A 19,880-nucleotide genomic window follows, 5' to 3' on the forward strand; every position below is an offset into this window, starting at 1 on the left:
CTCAAGGCAGGAACCAGGAAACAGGAACTAGAACAGAGATGATGGAGGAGTGCTGCTTACTGACTTTATTTCCTTGGCTTGCTCAGCCTGCTTTCTTATACCACCATCATTCCCAAGTGATCTGGACCCTCTCACATCAGTCATTAATCAAGAAAATGCCCTACAGACTTGCCTACATCCAAACCATTTAACCTAAATGAAGAAAACCTGAAAGCTAAAATTTAAAAGTTAAGAAATCCTTCTGTATTTATCTTTGAGAAATCTAGATTTTCCTGGATATGAGATGGAAATATAGAATTCAATACCAATAGAATTCATGTACTAATAAAAGGTACATTGCTTATGTCTATTTTCACCATCCATTCTGAAGCCAACTCCCCATTCCTAACACCCACTAAGGGTCTTTAGAATCATGGTCACAGTCTGGAAGAATAGTTGAGAAGGGCTAATTTAGAATGATAACATTTGCAGAAAGATGCCACAGAAAGCAGGGAGGTGAGTGGAGCACTATTGACTTTACCTTATTAAGTCTCAATTAGAAGATTACATTTCACCTGGCCTTCGCTTTAATTTGGTGGATCTTGTCCTTGGTTATAAAGGCAAATAAGGATTTATAAAATATTATAGCTAAAAGAAATGGGAAATATTAACTTTTGAAGAATAGAATGATATTCTAGGTCTTTTATGATGTTATCTTTAATACTCTTAGTTTGAGAAATGTGTAAAGAAGAAATCCTCCCTTCCCTGTCGCCTCTTGGTTCTGGAGGTCAAAGCCAGGCCCATGCACACTGAGCAAGCACTAAGCTACAGCCCATCCCAGAGTAGCTATTTTTAAAGTACACAATGACTTTGGTTACAAATAAAGGCACCTTGTAAGAGTGAAGTCTACCTGCTCTTGATTTCTTTAGATGGAATACCTACAGTTAGCAAACAAAAATGTGTCAAACCAGGCCAAAGCTTGTTCCCCTAGACTGACCAACTATTGCTACTTCTTGGTCCTTAAATTCTCTCCACATGAATCTTACCTATTTCCTTTAAATGAGTTCTATCATTTACTTTATTTTCCTCAAGTCATGATGTAGTTCCTGCTTTCCCTTAGAAATTAAGCAGACTGTACAACAATGATAGAAAATTTACAGTATATAAATCTAGCAGGGCCATATACACACCCTAATAATTATAGTCAGAAAGAACTGCAAGTCAGTACTTTTTAGGAGGAGGAGGAGACTTAGTATTCATTTTATAAAGCAGGAACAGCTTTTATACATTTTCCATTGAGAAAGAGTACATAACATGGGTATGCAGACAGCCTTAAAGTCCAACATAGTTCACCGAAGCAGCCTTGTTAGTCCTAAAGAGCTTAACAGTGCTGAAAACTCTCACCCCCATCTAATAGGCACTCCCCCTAGCGGCCAAAATCAGAAATACAGTTCTATTTTCCTGGTTCATACCCAAGATATGATTAAGTTTCTGCTGCATATTTAACCTACACAAAAATAGATATGAGAAGGCCCCTAGCTTAAAAAAAAATCTTGTCTATGTCAAGATCCAATAGAAAATCAGTGTAATTTAAGAAGTTTTTATGGTAGTATCTGAAACCTAACACATTAGTTTTAAAATATTAAAACTGAGGAAGGTTAAAGTTAGAAGGAAAAAGTTTAACTTACAATAATTTGCCTTCCACTGAGATGGGACTTCTAATATAGTGAGCCCTGCCCCAGCTGCCAAAGCTCCAGGAGCTGACAGAGGGTTTTGTGTAGCCAAGTCGTGCCCATGCTGGTTGGTGAGTGCAGCTCCAGGGCTCCGTGGTTTTTTCCTTGAGTCTCCATGTTCCCAAGATAATACTTCATGAAACCCATCACCTGATTATAAAACCCCTAAACTACTGTGGGCAAATATAAAAACTTTGTTATATGTTTTTAGCACCACATAACATTTTCTGTAACTCACTATGAGGTGAAATGAGATATACGGCCACAGATGTTGAACTTATAAATCATTTGACAATGAACAAAGTAATTGTATATTTCACTACCTTTAATGAGACATCCGTCTGAAGAGATCAAACAGTGAGGTAATGACAACCTATTTACAGATCTAAATGAATAGTCCAAACTCCAAATAACATTTAAACTATGTGCATGCATATAGTAGGCAAAAAAAAAAAGCTTCTGCCAGATACTACTCATATTCCAAAAGCTGACACTGGCCAAGTACTTTGTTACTGGGACTGATATATAGCTTTTAATTGCTTGATGCCATTTTTTATGCCACATACTACCTCCTTAACTGCTCCACAGGGTTAATTTCAACTGTTCCAAGTATCCTCTGTGAAAAGAAAGCTAGAGACACACTAGTGAGAAATTTGCTGTTGGGACAGAACATCGTGCAATTGCTAACAGGTTTTAGCTTCTTAAAACAGAAACAGGTTTCTTCCATCCCACTTTAGCTTTTGAATAGTTAGATCCTTCAATGGCTATCTTTGTGTTTGTATCATCTTTTAGTATTTTACAAGACAAACCAGAAGTGTAGAGTTTGGAAGTCATTGAACACTACTTTTAAAAATCCCATTTATAATTTTCTTTTCATTTATTAAAAAACAAAAAAGTTCTTATATTTCTCACTAAATTAACAAGACAGTCATACATTTTTAGAAGACTATTTGTATTTTAATAATAAAATATATAACATGGACATAAAATATAAATGCATAGAAATGAAACAGATTATTAAGTATACCAGTTACATGGAAGAGCATTTAGTTAATAAATAACAGATTTGATCTAAAATACTTCTTAGTTTGATAGTTCCACATGGAATTATTTAAGATACAAGGGAATACACACAATAATATATCCATTCTTGTCGTTCATTCAGGGGCATTACATGTTGACAAACCTGCAAATAAAAATAAAGCTTTTATTTTTATTTGATAAATTATTGTTATTTGCTAATTTTCAACATTTCTAGGCCTAGTAAAATAAAAAAAAAATGTATCCGTGAAGCTAGGTGTCGTGGAGATGCCTTTAAGCCGAGCATTCAAGAGGCAGAGACAGGCAGATCTCTGTGAGTTCAAGGGCAATCCGGTCTGCACAGCAAGTTCAAGGCCAGCCAGGGCTCCCCAAAGAGATTCTGTCTCAAAAAAGAAGAAACAAAAGTCCCTGTGAAACCAGGGCCAGGGCACATACCATGTGTCATGAATGTTCATGAATGTGAGTGCTTGGGAGACTTAAGCAGGAGGATCACTTGAGCGTAAAAGATCTGGACAACATGAAATATACAGCTAATAAAAGGGTGATTGCTACAGTTAAAAAAAGACAGCTGTGACAGTACACTGCCTATTGGTGTAACCTCAGGAGGCTAAGTCTGGAGGACTCCAAGTTTGAGGCTAGCCTGGGCTACACAATGAGACCCAGTCTCAAATACCAAGAGGGAAAAGAGAGGGAAGAAGCTGTGTGCAGATGGAATTCTGTTCTTTCCCTGGCATGGACGGGTCGTTTATGACCCGAGGACTGACAGGAGAATCCAGAGTCCTAGTCTATGAGAGTAGTTTTACTGTGTGTAATCGGGGTGAAGAAGGGCAGTGGGAGGTAAATAGCCTTTCTCCACCAAGCCTAGAACAATGTCTAACACTGTGGGTTTGTGCATGAGCATGTGTGTATGTGTGTGTACATGTGTGCATGTACACATCTGGAGGCCAGAGGTCAAGCTCAACTGTCATTCCTAAAACACTATCCACCTTAGGTTTTGAGACAAGATCTCTTATGGGAATCTGCCCCCTGCTGATCATGCTAGCCAGTGTTTCTCGTACTTCCTAATGCTGCGACCGTTTAATACAGTTCCTCATGTTGTGGTGACCCCCAACCATAACATTATTTCATTGCTACTTCATAACTGTAATTGTGCTATGAATCATAATGTAAATATATGATATGCAGGATATCTGATATGCGTTCCCTATGAAAGGGTTGCGACCCACAGGTTGAGGACCACTGCTAGTCTATCTGGCCCATGATCTGGCCTATTTCTCTCCCGAGAACTGGTGTTACACGCTGTGCCCACCATGCCCGGCTCTCTCCCGAGAACTGGTGTTACATGCTATGCCCACCATGCCCGGCTTTCACAAGGGCTCTCAGTGTGCACAGCCAGTACTTTGTTCTCTGCAGTCCACTTCCCAAGTCTTCCTTGGAGAAACATCAAGAATGAGCTGTCTTTGCCCTTTACCTTTAAATCACTCAAGACGGCTGTGGAACTTCACAGAAAGCACAGGGTGGGGGTGGGGGGCGTGGTAAAAAATACAGTAGTAAGCTTTTTTCTCTGTTCCTTTCCCAGACCCTAGGAGTCTGCTGATCGTTATTGCCTTTGAATTTGTGACCTCATCAGAAACCCAGAGTCTGCTAAAACCAAAATTATATAGCTATTTTTGGCTCTTGACTTAGTTGCTTATCTAAAACTTAGAGATGTTTTTTCCTCTCAGGTAATCTTGGACAATCTTAATAGTGTGGATAAGCATATTGGGGTTTTTTAAGTAACTATTATTAGTCACAGTATCTGGCATTTCTCCATATGATATTCAGAAGTGCTTTCACATATATTAATTTATATATAATTTAATTTTATCTTTGTACTAATCCTGTGAAGGACCAAACTAATCTAGTGATATTATTTTAATTTTACCTTTAAACAGGAGCACAGCTGACAAGATGGCCCGGCTGATAAAAATGCTCCAGCCCATAGGATCCTGGACCCCACGTAGTAGAAGCAGATAATCAACTCCTACAAGTGTCCTCTGACTTTGACATGCATTTTGTGGCATGAATGTGCATGTATGCATGCACATATGCACACACATGCACACAGTGTAAACAATTTTTAAAAGAAGCTAGAACAAAAACGTTAAATGAATATCCCATAGTCCCTCAACCAAACAGTGAGAGGACTGAATTAAAAGCAAAGCCCGGCCAAACATGATGGTTTGTAATCCTAGCCCTTGGGAGATGGAGGACTGAAGATCAGGAGTTTAAAACTCAGCCTTGGCTGCATAAAGTTCGAGGCCAGCCTGGATTCCATGAGAAAATAAACCAAAAAAGACAAATGAACAAAAATCCCACTAACTATCCTGTAGAAGAAACAGGGTATTTAGTACTATGAACGTCACACTTAAATAACTTTTGACTTCATTTCATGCCTCATGCTTCCTCATGGCATTAGTAGTAAACATTTCTTGTCATAGAGAGTCGACAAAAGGGTTTAGAGTAATGCTCACCATTGTAGATCTCGGGGCCACTTCTACCGCAAAGACGCTGAGGCCTCTGTTGTTGACACAGTTTTTACTCAGTTCATTGTTGATGTGAATAATCACTCTGTCATCTGACTGGAGAAAATTGTAAGTCTTTAGTGTTGAAAACTAAATACAGATATAAACCCCAGAAAAGACCTGGAAATCTGTTTACAGACTCCAGTCCACTGCAAAGGAATACGACGAGCAGCTGCTTCCTCCTGCTAAGAGCTACGTGTTTCCTCCTCTATTCCTTTCTAAATGACACAAGCTTTTCTTTCAAAGGCGTTTTGGATTTTCCCTTTCATCTTCCTTCCCAGGCCACTGTGGAGTATAACAGCAAGTTAGCTCATCCTTGGCGTATTACAGCAATAATGTCTTCCTTTTCTTTTATCTCTATTTTTCTATCACCCATTCACTCAGATCCTACTTCCAACTAATATGCCTAAAACATCCATCTAATTAAGTTCTCTTTTATTCACTGACTCAATAAATATGTGTTTATTTAAATTTTTTTTTTGTTTTGTTTTGTTTTGTTTTTTGAGACAGGGTTTCTCTGTGTAGCTTTGTGCCCTTCCTGGAACTCACTCTGTAGCCCAGGCTGGCCTCGAACTCACAGAGATCCGCTTGGCTCTGCCTCCCGAGTGCTGGGATTTAAGGTGTGTGCCACCACCACCTGGCTCATGTGTTTATTTAATATCAACTGCTTGTCCAGCATGTTTTAGATCCTAGAAAGAGTGTTCAAGATAGCACATATGATCTGGATCCACTCTATCACTGTTTTGACCTTTCTAGTAATCCTTCATACTGCCCCTCCCCTTTTGTTTCTTCTTCTGTTTGCCTTGCTTCTGAAGGTTGTCTCTCAGTGGACCCAAACCTTAGATAAAGCTAAAATCCTACTCTACACCCCTTTCCCCTCATCACACATTGTCCCCAAGTTCTAGGGTCTAAACCATTAAAAAAAAACACAAGTAGAATAAAGCTACTGTGTATGCAAACAGACTACATGACTTAGTGTTTACTTATCCTCTGGTCTCTCTGAGAATATTAATTTTGTCTTTCTAAGTAGCTCATAAACTTGAAAGCAGAGTGTTATGGAATATTAGTTTAAGATGTGTTACATTTGTTTATGCTGTGGAATATTTGTTTAATGATGCAAAGATATGTTGTATTCTTTTATGTTACATTTGTTTAAGTCTGTAAAGCTGTGTTACTTGCCTGTCTAAAACACCTGATTGGTCTAATAAAGAGCTGAACAGCCAATAGCTAGGTGGAAGAGAGAAATAGGTGGGGCTGCCAGGCAGAGAGAATAAACAGGAGGAGAAATCTAGGCTTGAGAAAAAAGGAGGAACAAGAAAAGGAGAAGGAGATGAGGATGCCAGGGGCCAGCCACCTAACCACACAGCCAGCCATGGAGTAAGAAGGAAAGAAAGATATACAGAATAAAGAAAAGTAAAAAGCCCAGAGGCAAAATGTGGTTAAAGAGAAATGGGATAATTTAAGTTAGAAAAACTGGTTAGAAATAAGCCAAGCTAAGGCTGGGCATTCATAAGTAAGAATAAATCTCCATACATTTATTTGGGAGCTGGGTGGTGGGCCCCTAAAGAGTAAAAAACAAAAGAAAACAACAACAACAAAAAAACTACAGCAGAGAACATGTTTCATACTTTCTGGTGGTCTTATCATATAATAAACTAAACAAGGATTTTGAAAATATCATACTTTATATAAACAAAAATGATATCTTTATTTTGTATGCAGATTATACTGACTCTTCACTGATCTCCAAATTTTAATTTTCCTATTTTAAAATAAAAACAACAGTCTTGGGTCGTTATAAATAATATAAAAAGTGTCATGCCAAGTTTGATTTATAAATACTAAAAAGAACAACTGTCCATTATAAATATTATAAGTATAGTAGGATATTTGGCTGCAATGTAAAAAGGAAGATAACATTATTAGAAAACTTTATACCATAATAAGGAAAACTACCTCATGATCAATACCTTATTTTCAATGATTGATGTTATCCAGGTGTCATAATTGCAAGTATGTACGATTATATTTTCATAGCCATCCATGACTTTAGCATCACTTCTCTCAAGGACGGACTTGCAAATGGCCCTCTCAAGTTGCCCGCTGCATGCCTCCATATGGATAGCTTTAATTCTTGGCTTGCATCTTTCTGCATAGATATTGATGACAAATGGGCATGCCTGGATGGGGAAGCAAACAAAATCTTGGTTTAGCCTTCTGGTAGAATTTTAAATAAATAAACTTACTACAAATGCTTATGGTGTCATTTAGGATTCATTTGGCCAGCAAGATGGCTCAGTGGGTAGAACTGTCTGCCCGACACTGAGACACAAGCTAGACAAAAGGATAATGCTGTCCTAGGCAGGGACAGCAGGAACTTGTGAGATTTCAACATGCGACTCAGAATGGAACCTAAGAATGTACAGTTTATATTTGAATTTCTGAATTCTCTCATTTAATACATGAGACTACAATAGATTACAAGTAACTGAAACCATAGACAAAGGAAGCCAACTATAAACTCTTTTGAACAAAAATCTTGTGAAGACAGTGAACCCAGTTTTAGGAGTTATACCACTCCAACTGTTAATCAAAAACTTGTTTGCTTGGGCCTGCAGAAATGGCTCTGTGATTAAGAGCACTTGTTCTTCCAGAAGACCATGACTCCAAGCAACCATGCTAGGCAGCTCACAACCACTTGTAACTCCAGATCTACAGAATCCAGTGCCTTCTGGCCTCTGTGGGCCCTGCATGTACATGCACATACTTGCACACAGAGAAACACAAATAAAAATAAAAACTTTTTAAAATGTTCTCTCATGTTGGTTGACATGGTAACTAACACAGCCTAAGAGCTGAGGGCACAGCAAACCAGTTTAGAGTTTTTAATTCAAACAAGTGAATTAAACAAGCCTTGGATTGTCTTTTGACAAACCTAGGCAGAGTCTGCACCAACGCTCACACTTGGCTGAACCTGGATGAACATTACAGATAACCATATTTGTAGAATTAAAAGACATACTAAGAGGCTGCATGATGTGAAGTCAGAGCACCACTGGGACTTGTTTTCTTGGCCACACCTGAAAACATGGGCGATATGGCTGCAGAGGGTCTTTGAGTCACTTCTTATAACAGTTTCTTGGGTTTTAGAGGCTGTTAGTGTGGTTGCTGTTTTCCCTTTTGTTTTTGGAGACAATGTCTTGCTATGTATTCCAGGATGGTCTGTTTGCTATACAGCCCAGGTTGGCCTCAAACTCAATGCCTCCTGCATCAGCTTTCTAGATACTAAGATTTCAGACATACACAACCATGCCTGCAGTCTTTGGAGGCCTTTAAAACCTGTCATCCAGAGTTTTAAAAATGATTCTCTGTGATCACTTTTCCAACAGATGATTTAAGAGTATTTGTTGATAAAAGCAGGATAAAAATCATAATCAATACATGAGCTGAAATCAAATCTCCACAGATACAAACATCTTTAAAGAGTCTCCATTAGTTGAGTAAAGCTTCAACTGAATATAAGTCAAAAGAGGAAACAATTTTAAAAGTTCTCATAAACTTTAGAAAAACTGACTATTCTATTGTTATCAGATGGTTAATGGCATGTGTCATTACTGATACTAAACTTTTTCAATTCATCTGAAAAGGAAAATCCCCTGTTCAACCCCAGCATTTACAGGGAGGGAGGAGGCGGGAGAGAGAAAGAGAGAGAGAGAGAGAGAGAGAGAGAGAAACCATCCCCATCACAACTCAATTTTGTAGAGCAACCAGTGTCACCTGCTCATCTTTCAAGGTCAGAAAATGAGAAACATTATTCACACAAACAGGAGCACCACTGAGAGCCAACCAATCAACACAATTAAGAATTTCTTAATATTGACATTTAAATAGCTCCTTAGCATCATGCCCCCCAAACATAATACGAGTACATATAAACATGATGATCTATGCAGAACAACTGTGTCTTTCTCTTGTGAGCAACAAACCATGATTTATCTTTCTTATTTTAGTTATAGAAGTAGTCTTGTCTGTGCTGGTGAGGTTTTTGTCAATTTGACATAAGCTCTAGGTTTATCGCAGAAGAGGAAAAGTCAAATGAGAAAATGCATTCATCAGATTGGCCTGTGGGCAGGTCTGTGGGGCATTTTCTTGATTAATGATTGATGTGGGAGGACCCAGTCAGTTTTGGGTGGTACTGGGTTCTATAAGGAAGCAGGCTGAGCAAGCCATGGGGAGCAAGCTAGTAGGCAGCACTCCTCCATGGCCTCTGCTTCAATTCCTCCCAAGTCACTTTTGGTCATGGTTTTTTGTCCCAGCTAGTGGAAAGCAAAGGAGGACACCATCCTCTGACACTTTCTGCTGTATGTATTTTTTCCTGTTAAATTTTATTTTTTGTTTGTTTATTTTTGTTTTGTTTTTTTGTTTTTTTCCTCATTGTAGCTCAGGCTAGCCTCAAACTTGCTATGTAGTTGAAGATGACCTTGAACTGACATACATTCCCATGCCCAGTTTATGTGATGCTGGGAATTGTACTTTGGGCTTTGTGTGTTCTAGGAAGGCACTCTTATCAACTGGGTGCCATCCTCAGCCCCCTTCCTGTTAAAATTTCAAATAATGGGAATATATTATCTATTCAATACTATAAATAAAATTTACGTCATAAAAATTAACCTCATAAGTCTTTCTTACCTATGGTTTCAAAGGTAAGTAATATTAATAAATGGTTTTAAGTGTTTTCAAGTTGTTTACTGTTTTTAAATAATTTCTATTACATAAAAATGTGAAGCAGAATCAGTACTGTTTATAGACCAAAAACTGCTTTTTCAACCATGGTTAAAATATAAAATTTTCAAAATATTAGTTAAAGAGGGGTATTTAAAAATTACAGTAACTCTTCACATTCAATTACTAAAAATGGCAAAAAAGAAAAAGAAAAAAAGAAAGAAAGGAAGGAAGGAAGGAAGGAAGGAAGGAAGGAAGAGAGAAAGAGAGAGAGAGAAAGAGAGAGAGAGAGAAAGAGAAAGAAAGAAAGGAAGGAAGGAAGGAAGGAAGGAAGGAAGGAAGGAAGGAAGGAAGGAAGAAAGAGAGAGAGAAACTCAGAAAGCACACTTCTGAGGAATACTGAATGACATCAAGACTAGAAATTCAGTCCAAGTCTCAAAGTACTTAAACTGTAAATCTGTCATTAGCAGTACTGCCCTTTTAAGTTGACTGAAGGGGGGCTGAAGAGGCGATGGCGCAGCAGTTAAGAGCACTGGCTGCTCTTCCACAGGACCTGGATTCGTTTCCCAGCACCCACATGGTGGCTCACAACCATTTGTAACTTTAGTGCCAAGGGATCTCACACCTTCTTCTGACCTCTGTGGACACAAGCCAGGCACACAGTACACAAACATACATGCAATCAAAACACTTGAACACATAAACTAATTTTAAAAGAAGTTAACTGATGTCTGAGAAAATGACTAATACTTTAGGAGTATAACCAAATATCTTACTATATGTGGCTTGACACAGAATTTAAGAAGGCCTCACTTTCCTCCTTCTCTGGACTTAGAGTATTCTTTAACTTTGTACCTATTGTGTTAACAGGCATTAGGACGGTGACCAGTACATCACATCCAGAGAGCTTTGGATCAGCCAGTCACTGTCTCTAGTGTCTTATAAACATTAACCCAAGAAGTACCATCTATAAAAAGACAAGCATTCCAAACTCTCTACAGACACATCCTTCTTAATCCTTCTTATTTTCAGAGAACTCTCTTTCTCTTGAGATGAAATTTTCCTATTTATCAATAAGATTTTGGCAATTCAAACAGACATCTCCAATTCAAAACAAGTTGGCAGCGTGAACCTGGGAAAGTGGGACCTACAAATCAAGTGGACCTTATAAGGTCTCATGCAATAGCCAACTTTATTTAGAGCAAATGGCAATTTATACTCTGAGGGGAGCATCTGGCAATTTATACTCTGAGGGTTAGGAAAAATCTCTTGAGTAAGGTGTTGGATCACAAGGACAAGCTGAATGTGGCAGAACATGTTTTTCCATAGAGGCACATAAACAAATAACAGCCAGCTATAATGAATAATCAGAAGTGAGCTCACACCTATCTGCGACACCTCGGAGGGGCACAAAAACACATTCCAAGAACAAGTCCCTGTTTTTGAAGAAACTGAGGTCACAAGACTCTTGTTTTCTTGGAGTTTTTCTCACAAGCACTCAGAATTCTCCTCACATGACTCCATTCTTGGACCTTGTTCCAACAAAAATATATACATTCTAACTACTAATTTCCCTCTACACATCACAGAGTTCAAACTGTTTTACTCTGATTCATCATAGCTGACAGTAACTATTTTTTCAGTAAAGAACACAAACTTCAGTAAAATACTAGAAACACCCATGTGCCCAGGATTCACCTAACACTACTGAAATTCCAGGATTTGAGTGCCGGGATTGAAAAGCCATGGATCAGGAGCATTCAAGGTCAAATGCCATGAAATGGTACTTGTGAAGCTGCTGTCAACATTAGAATGCTCTACCTCTGTCAGCTCCAGAGCCTTGTTGTAGCCCATCGAGTGCAGAGTCACCCATAGATCAAGGGGGTCTCCTTCTCGATCATTGGCTTCCATCAGATGCAAGTCCATAAATCCCTGTCTTGTTAATTCATTCTTCTTTGTGTCAAAGTTTTCTGTAAAAACAAACATTTTTTCCATACATTATCTAAAAGTCCATGCGTTTAATAAAATGTCTATACTACTAATCATAGATGTTCAGTTGTCTGCAATAACATGGGGAATAAGAATCCCCCAAACAAGGCCGGGCGGTGGTGGCGCACGCCTTTAATCCCAGCACTTGGGAGGCAGAGCCAGGCGGATCTCTGTGAGTTCGAGGCCAGCCTGGGCTACCAAGTGAGTCCCAGGAAAGGCGCAAAGCTACACAGAGAAACCCTGTCTCGAAAAACCAAAAAAAAAAAAAAAAAAAAAAAAAAAAAAAGAATCCCCCAAACCTGCTTCCTTTTCTAATTTTCCACAGTTCAACACAGGTACCATCACAGGATGTTATTTTTTCCCAGCTATTGGCAAGTTGTAACCAATTAGTGCAAGCATATTCCAGAGTTAAAGGAAACTATAATTTTCTGGGTAAATTCCAACCTGACCACTCATTAAGAGTTTATACTGATATTTAAGACAAATTAACATGCTTCATAATGCCCCCTAGGCCCACCAGAACCTGCATGAACTTGATATAATATACCCCAGACTACTGGAGTTTTAGAAAGAGAGAACTGATGGGGTTATGTTTAAGACTACTACATGTATAGTTTCTCTAACAAATTGTTGGTAGGTCTTTAAAAAGCTGATAGATAATGGAAACCTGCATTTCCCAAGGGAAGTCTAAATACGCTCATTCAAAATTATTTGTGAGTAAAAACTACCATGATGTGTGTGTGTGTGTGTGTGTGTGTGTGTGTGTGTGTGTGTGTGTCCAGTAGCTATCTATCCACCTATATTATGATTGCCCTGAAATGAATCTATAGATAAAAAAAATACCATTAACAGATTATATTTGGACAACTTCCTACAAGAAAGATTTTACTGCCCAACTCCCATCTGTATTATACTCAAGGGAAAGGAGACAGCACCTTTTTCCTATGCATTATTATTAGAAAAACAAAACACACACCTGACTGACTAATATTTTTAAATGTTTTATAAGTGAAACAGATTCACAGGTTTTTTTTCAAAGAAAATATGCAAATTAAGTCAGGGAGACTAATGATAGTAATGTACTACTATTTAATAAAGTAAGATAAAATTAATATTTAATATGTAATATAAAGAAAGTATTAAAGAAAAATGTCTTTAGTACTATACTATGTGGACCAGCAATAACTTAATGACCTTTAAAACTTAAAATTCTTAATCCTTATTAATTTTTAAAATTTATTAAAGGGCTAGGTATAAAGCTCAGTGGTAAAGCAATTCTCTAGCAGACACAGGCCTGGATTTAGACCTTAGCACTACCCAAAGAAAGTGGATTATACTATTAACCTCTGACTCAGAGATTTACATAAAGCTATGATAATCAAGAGTGGTATTAGTGAGAGAATTGAAAAATAGGTTAATGTAACAGAATATATCCAGACTACTGATAAGTAACAAGGGGAAAGCACCACAATGACTAAAGAAGCCTTCAGCAATGTACCGCAACACCTGGATAGCTTTATCCAAGAATAAGTAAATCTAGGCCTAGACCTTGAACCTTTCACTAAGAGTAACTGCAAATGATCCACAGATGAAACTGCATGACACAAAATGAAAAAATTACTACAAGATAACAGGAGAAAATCTAAGTAGACTTGTGTTTGATGACCAAGTTTTTAGATACAATTTTAAAAGCATACACACCAAGCCAGTGTGGTGAAGCATGCCTATAATCCTCAAATTTGGAAGATAGAGGCAGAAGAATTAGGAGTTCAAGGCCGCCCTGGGCTACAGGAGACCATGCCTCAAAAGATAACAACAGCAATAAAAACATGCCCTAGCTTATTGTCTGTCACTGTTATAAACACCGTGACCAAAAGCAAGTTGGGGAGGAAAGCGTTTATTTCAGGTTACAGGTCACAATCCATCATAAAAGGAAGCCAGGGCAGGAGTTCAAGGCAGGAACCTAGAGGCAGGAACTGCTGTTTACTGGCTTTCTTCCTGCTTTTGCTTATCTAGCTTCTTTATAGAACCCAGGACCACCTGGCCAGGGGTGACACCACCCACAGTGTGTTGGGCCCTCCTCCATCAATTGGCAACCAAGAAAATGTCCCACAGGCATGCCCATAGGCCAGTATGACAGAAGCAATTCCTCAACTGAGGTCCCTCCTCCCGGGTGTGTCAAGTTGACAACCAGGAAGAGCTAGCACAGCATGCTGAACATGTCCTAAGGAAGAAGACAATCTCTCAACACGTTACACTTTGTGAATGATATTGCTTGAAGAATCAAAATATAAGCTACTAACTGGGAGGAAATACTTGCACAACACCCATCTGATAAAAGATACACATTCACAACACTTGGGAGAACAGGCCCTGCATCTCACCGGAGTAAGAGAATAGAGCCAACCCTGTTGATGAAGTTGTAGGTGAGCCAGCCCCGAAGTTGTAAGTGTGGGAGAGCAGCCCCCATGACTCACCTATGATGCAGGGGTGTGGGTGGGGAAGAGATGCCCCCCCTTACTCCTCACCCCTTACCACCTGCAACAGACAAGAGAGCTGACCCTCCCTCTTGCCAGATATAGCACTTAGGAAAGCAGGCCCTGCTCCTGGCCTACACAGCACAGCAGAGTGGTTCAGTAGTTGGAGGGAAGGGTGACCCAGCCCTGAGGTTCTGAGCAAAGGAGAGCTGTCCCCATTGCTCATCTGACATATGGCAGCATGGGCAGAGGAGAAATGCCCTCCACCCACCTCCACCCACCCCCATTGACACCTGAGACAGGTGGAGGAACTGGCCATGAGTTCATAAGAGCAGGAGAGCTGTCCCCAACCCTCACCAGCTGCAGCACTTGGGAGAGTGGCCCCTGTACCTATTTGAATGCCTAAAACCCCCAAATCTGAGGAAAGCAAATGCTGGTGACATGTGGTACAACAGGAATGCTAACAATGGCTGGTGGGAATCAAAACTGTCACAGCACTTGTAAAACAGCACTTCTTTCAAAGCCAAACACTGTCTCAGCATATAGTCCAGTAGTTACTGAACTGAAATGTAAATGAGTTGAAAACTTGCTTGTATATAACCCTGCACACAAGTGTATATAGCAGCTGTATTCACAGATGTCCCAAACTGGAAGTCATAAGATATCCTTCAATAGGGAAAGAGAAAAACGCAAACTGTGACATGTGCATACAATGAAATATATTTCAATACAGCAGTAAAGAGAAATGGACTATCAAACCAGGAAAAACAAGAAGAAAACATATGCAATTCAGTTCCACAACATTCTTTGAGAGGCAAAATCACACACAGTACAAAGATCAGTTATTGCCCAGGGTTTGGGGAGACAGATGGAGTGCAGCGAGTTTTAGGGCGTTGAACCCATTCTTTACAACACTGTGATAACTATATCTGTGAGACTGAACAGTTGTCAAAACCCGTGCAACTATACAACTTAAGTGAACTTTAACAATAGCAAATAATGTAGTAAGATCAACTCACAAATTATAATAAATGTATTACGCTAACTGACATTGTTAATAATTTGCAGAACTAGGTGGGCATGGACCAGAAAAGATGGATCCCAGGAGCCACTCAGTTTTTCTATAGATCTAGAACCGCTTTTAAAAAGCAAATCTATTAATAAACAAAAAAGACAAAAGTATTCTAAGTAAAAAAAAGCACGTTGAGATGATCTTATAGCTAAACAATGTATTTTTATCATCAATAGGTATGAGTAAATATTGACTATGATGAGAAAGGTAGACATTTCAGAACCTAAAAATTACATATATCCTGCTGTATTATGGCTGCCACTGAAGCAGATATGCCCTCCAAATCATTTTCAGTGCAATAATTTTCCAAAACATTTGATAGCATGAAGTTGGGACTCTGAAACTTGCTTGTCTGGGTCTGAAGCCTAGTTATACAACTGTCTTGCTTTACTGACCCTGGTCAAGCTACTTAATCTCTTTGGCTCTACGTCCTCATGTGTAAAATGAGAGCAGTTCCAGGGCTACCTCACAAAGCTTATACACAGATGTGCTTACATTAGCATCTGGTAGATGATGCGCTCTCAACCTCACTAATTTAATTAAATAAAACTTTACTGATAATTTTTGCCATAAGAAAATCTTAATTAGGGGCTAGGAAGATGGTTTAATGGGTAAGAATGTTTGCATGAAAATGGTGAATTTGGACCCCAGTACCCACATAAAAAAATCTGAATGTGCCTATGTGCATGCCTGTAAGCCCAGTGCTAGGGACTGACAGCCCACAGGAGGACTGCTGGCTTTATCATTTCCAGTCTACCTCCGAGCTCATTGAGAGACCCTGTTCTAATGCAGTAAAATGAAGAGTGATAGAAAAGGACACCCGACAGCCCCCTCTGACCTTTCCATGTGCATGCACAGGCATGGATCTGCACACACCACACAAACACACTCATAAAGACGGAATATAAAGCAAAATCGTAACTATGATTCACTTCCATGAAATGGACTAGTGACAATAAACTGAAAAGTTTTATCATTAAAGTTACAATACAATTATATCTGATAGATAAAGCTATACTGTGTAAATCATCAAACTTAATGGATTTTAATATTAAACAACAACTTATTTATAAAAAGAAATGAGAAATCTTTATAGTAGTATCCTATTTTACCCTCCTTGCTGTTTGGAGAAACAGATTAATCAGATTCTTGCCTCGCTTACTTCCTTTACACACTTACACCATCCTAGGAAACATGCAGTACTCCTGCAGTGGTGGGTAGTTCCTCTCTCTCCTGACACATTTCCTGTTCAGTTGACTAGGACTTTTAAGACTTTCCCTTTGACCTTCAGCTTTGGCTTAAACACACAAACCCTACTCTAACCTCCGAAGCCTCAAAGTGACAACTGGCTTCACCTCATATGCAATGATGTTCTGCTGTGGTGTTCTTGGCTTCCCTAACCGAGAACAGATTTTTAAAAATTAAAGAATTCTTTTTTGTTGTTGTTGTTGTTTTATAAGGTCTCTCTATGTAGCCTTTCTGTCCTGGAACTCATTATGTAGACCAAGCTGGCTTCAAACTCACAGAGATCCTCCTACTTCTACCTCCCAAGTGCTGGGATTAAAGGTGTATGCCACCATGCCCAGCTAAAAATTCTTAACATGTATAAATAACTTTCTGGAAACCTCTTAATTTTTGTAGTGAAACTAACTTATTAACTCTTTGTTGTCTTTTTTAGAACCAGTGTGTGGCTCAGTGATAACCAGTGCTGGAAAAGTAGTCTCCTTTCTTTAAAAGGAGTTTGAATACAGAAAGTCTGCATGGGTGGACAATGTTCTTCCCAGAAGACATGGGTTATTAAATGGAAAACTCAGTGCTAGGTGTTAGACACCTCCTTATGAGTTATTGGTCAGGGAAGCGCTAAAGGCCCCTAAAATAACATGGGCTATTGACATTTATGGTGGTTTGAATGAGAATGGCCCCCAGAGGCTCATGTTTGAATACTTGGTCCCCAATTGGTGGAACTGTTCAGAAAGAATCAGGAAATGTGGCTTTGTTAAATGAGATATGTCACTGCGGGTGGGCTTTGAGGTTTCAAAAGCCCACACAATCCCCAGCCCCCTGTCCCATCCCCTGCCCCCTGCCCCATGCTTGTGGATTGAGATATAAGCTCCCAGATACTGCTACAGAGCCATGCCTACTTGTCTGCTGCCATGCTCCCTGCCATGATGGTCATGGACTCTAACCTTCTGGAACCATGAGCCACCATGCTTTTCTAAGTTGCTTTGGTCATGGTATCTTATCACAGCAATAGAAAAGTAACTAAGACACCATTGCCATTTGTTGTCTACATAACTAAATAAAGACCCTATTTCTGAAGACACAATGTATTTTGATTGTAGGATATAAAGACATCAATTTGGAATGGACTTGGAAAATTGTTCCCTGCTGGCTAGCCTACACAGTGCCAGAATGTACTATACAGGTTATTAGGAGAAAAAAAAATTATCAATGTCTTTCCCAGCAGTACCACTGAATGCTGTAATACTAACCTGCCAGGCAAGATGTGCCACAGGTGCCAAAGTGGCATGAATGTTATAGGAGTAACCAACACTACAACTGGACCTGCAGCCTGTTCCACAGGAGTGAATTTACCCTCTACTATAAACTTGTCAAAAGCCATGGCTTAGAAGGTAAAGCCATAGTCTCTAGCAAAGAACCTGCTACTGTTGTTTTAGTAAATGGACATGTTGTCAAAACTGCTTCCATAATATCTGTATTTATACCCATAGATAAGTGTTGTTCTTCACCCTGGTGGAGAAGCTTTTTCTCTAGTAGACAGTACTTAATATAGAGACTCCTAAGTGAGTCGAGTTCTTAAAGGGACCTCCCAGCACAGAAGTGACTACAGCGTGCTCAGGGAACATCCCCACCCGAGGCCCAGGGCCCAAGTGAAAGAAGGGACAGAAGAAGGTAAGGGCAGGAGGATGGGGACGAGTGCTGTCTTCTGGACACACGGCTCTCACTCTCATGAACTCACTGCACATGCGCACCTTCACATGATCAACCCAATACCATCAGTTACTATTCCAGCAGGCAGTAGTAACTGGACTCAGTGTGTGAGAAGAAGAAGAGGAGGAAGAGGAGGAAGGGAGAGGAGGAGCAGAAGGTAGAAAGGAGGAGGAGGAATAGGAAGACAGGATATGAGGGTGGGAGGAGACACACTGGAAGAAACCTTGTATTCATGCATGAAATTGGCAAATAAATCAATGATTTTAAAAGAGTTTTTAAAAATACATTTCAAGCCCCCAAAAGTTGAAATGATCATTAAGTAATTCATATCTTTTAGCAAGTATACCAACTATCACTATAAGGAAAATAAATGCTTCTGTTAAAAAAGAGAGATTTACTTTTCTAAAAAATTTATGCGCACATGTGTATGCCTGTATGAGTTTATGTGCACCATGTGAGTAAGATGCCTGTGAAGGCCGGCTAAGGGTATAGAATGGCTTGGAACTGGAGTAATAGGTGGTTGGGAGCTGCCTGATGTGGGTGCTGGGACCTAAGCAAGCTGGCCCTTGGCAAGAGCAGTAAGTTCTTTTAACCACCACGCCACCTCTCCAACCCCACGTTTAGCTTTTTCCCCCCACTATCCTAAATGTTAAAATAATATTCCTTGGAGAAGTCTGGCTTATTATTTCCAAGATTAAGGGGATGCCATATGTAGTTGGAAGGTTTCTCCTATCCCACCAGGCCGCTGCAGTCCTATGGCCTGCTTATAAAATAATCACTCAGAAGCTTATATTAATTATAACTACTTGGCCATTAGCTCAAGCTTATTACTGACTAGCTCTTACACTTAAATTAACCCATAATTCTTATCTATGTTTAGCCATGTGGCTTGGTACCTTTTCTCGGTTCTGCCTTGACATCTTGCTTCCTCTGTGTCTTGCTGGTGACTCCTGACTCCACTTTCCTCTTCCCAGAATTCTCCTTGTCTGCTTGCTCTACCTATACTTCCTGCCTGGCTACTGGCCAATCAGCAATTTATTTATCAACCAATCAGAGCAACACATATTCACAGCATACAGAATGACATCCCACAGCAGCCACATATTTTTCTAAGCATCCATTAAGAAAAATAAAGCACTTACCTCTGCAGACAGCCCAAGCATCCTCATCACACTTCTCACCACTTGTTCTCAATTCAAAAAAATTGTACTCTTCGAGGCTAATAAGACCATTTCCATCTAAATCAATTATTTCAAATATCTCTGATAAAGTTGACCTAAAATTATAAAAATAGAAAATATTATTTTTAAAAGAAAAAGTATGAAGAAGGATTTTTTTTTTAATGTGTGTG

At 39.3% G+C, this 19,880-nt stretch overlaps 1 protein-coding gene across 2 annotated transcripts in view; it reads right to left on the reverse strand.

Moving 5' to 3' along the window:
- Positions 1-2,019: 2,019 nt before the first annotated feature.
- Positions 2,020-19,880, reverse strand: part of Efcab7 (EF-hand calcium binding domain 7) — a 42,575-nt gene continuing 24,714 nt past the window's right edge. For both annotated transcript variants that reach the window (XM_052715596.1, XM_052715597.1), the window contains exons 10-14: positions 19,672-19,805; positions 11,861-12,009; positions 7,288-7,497; positions 5,267-5,374; positions 2,020-2,898 (exon numbers count right to left, since the gene is read on the reverse strand). In XM_052715596.1, the coding sequence (XP_052571556.1) occupies positions 2,824-2,898; positions 5,267-5,374; positions 7,288-7,497; positions 11,861-12,009; positions 19,672-19,805 (676 nt within the window). In that variant the 3' untranslated portion in view covers positions 2,020-2,823. The remainder of the gene's footprint in view (positions 2,899-5,266; positions 5,375-7,287; positions 7,498-11,860; positions 12,010-19,671; positions 19,806-19,880) is intronic.

This window comes from Peromyscus californicus, unplaced genomic scaffold, assembly GCF_007827085.1.
Source record: "Peromyscus californicus insignis strain IS unplaced genomic scaffold, ASM782708v3 Scaffold_5__1_contigs__length_169319896, whole genome shotgun sequence".
Classification (NCBI taxonomy): Eukaryota; Metazoa; Chordata; class Mammalia; order Rodentia; family Cricetidae; genus Peromyscus; species Peromyscus californicus.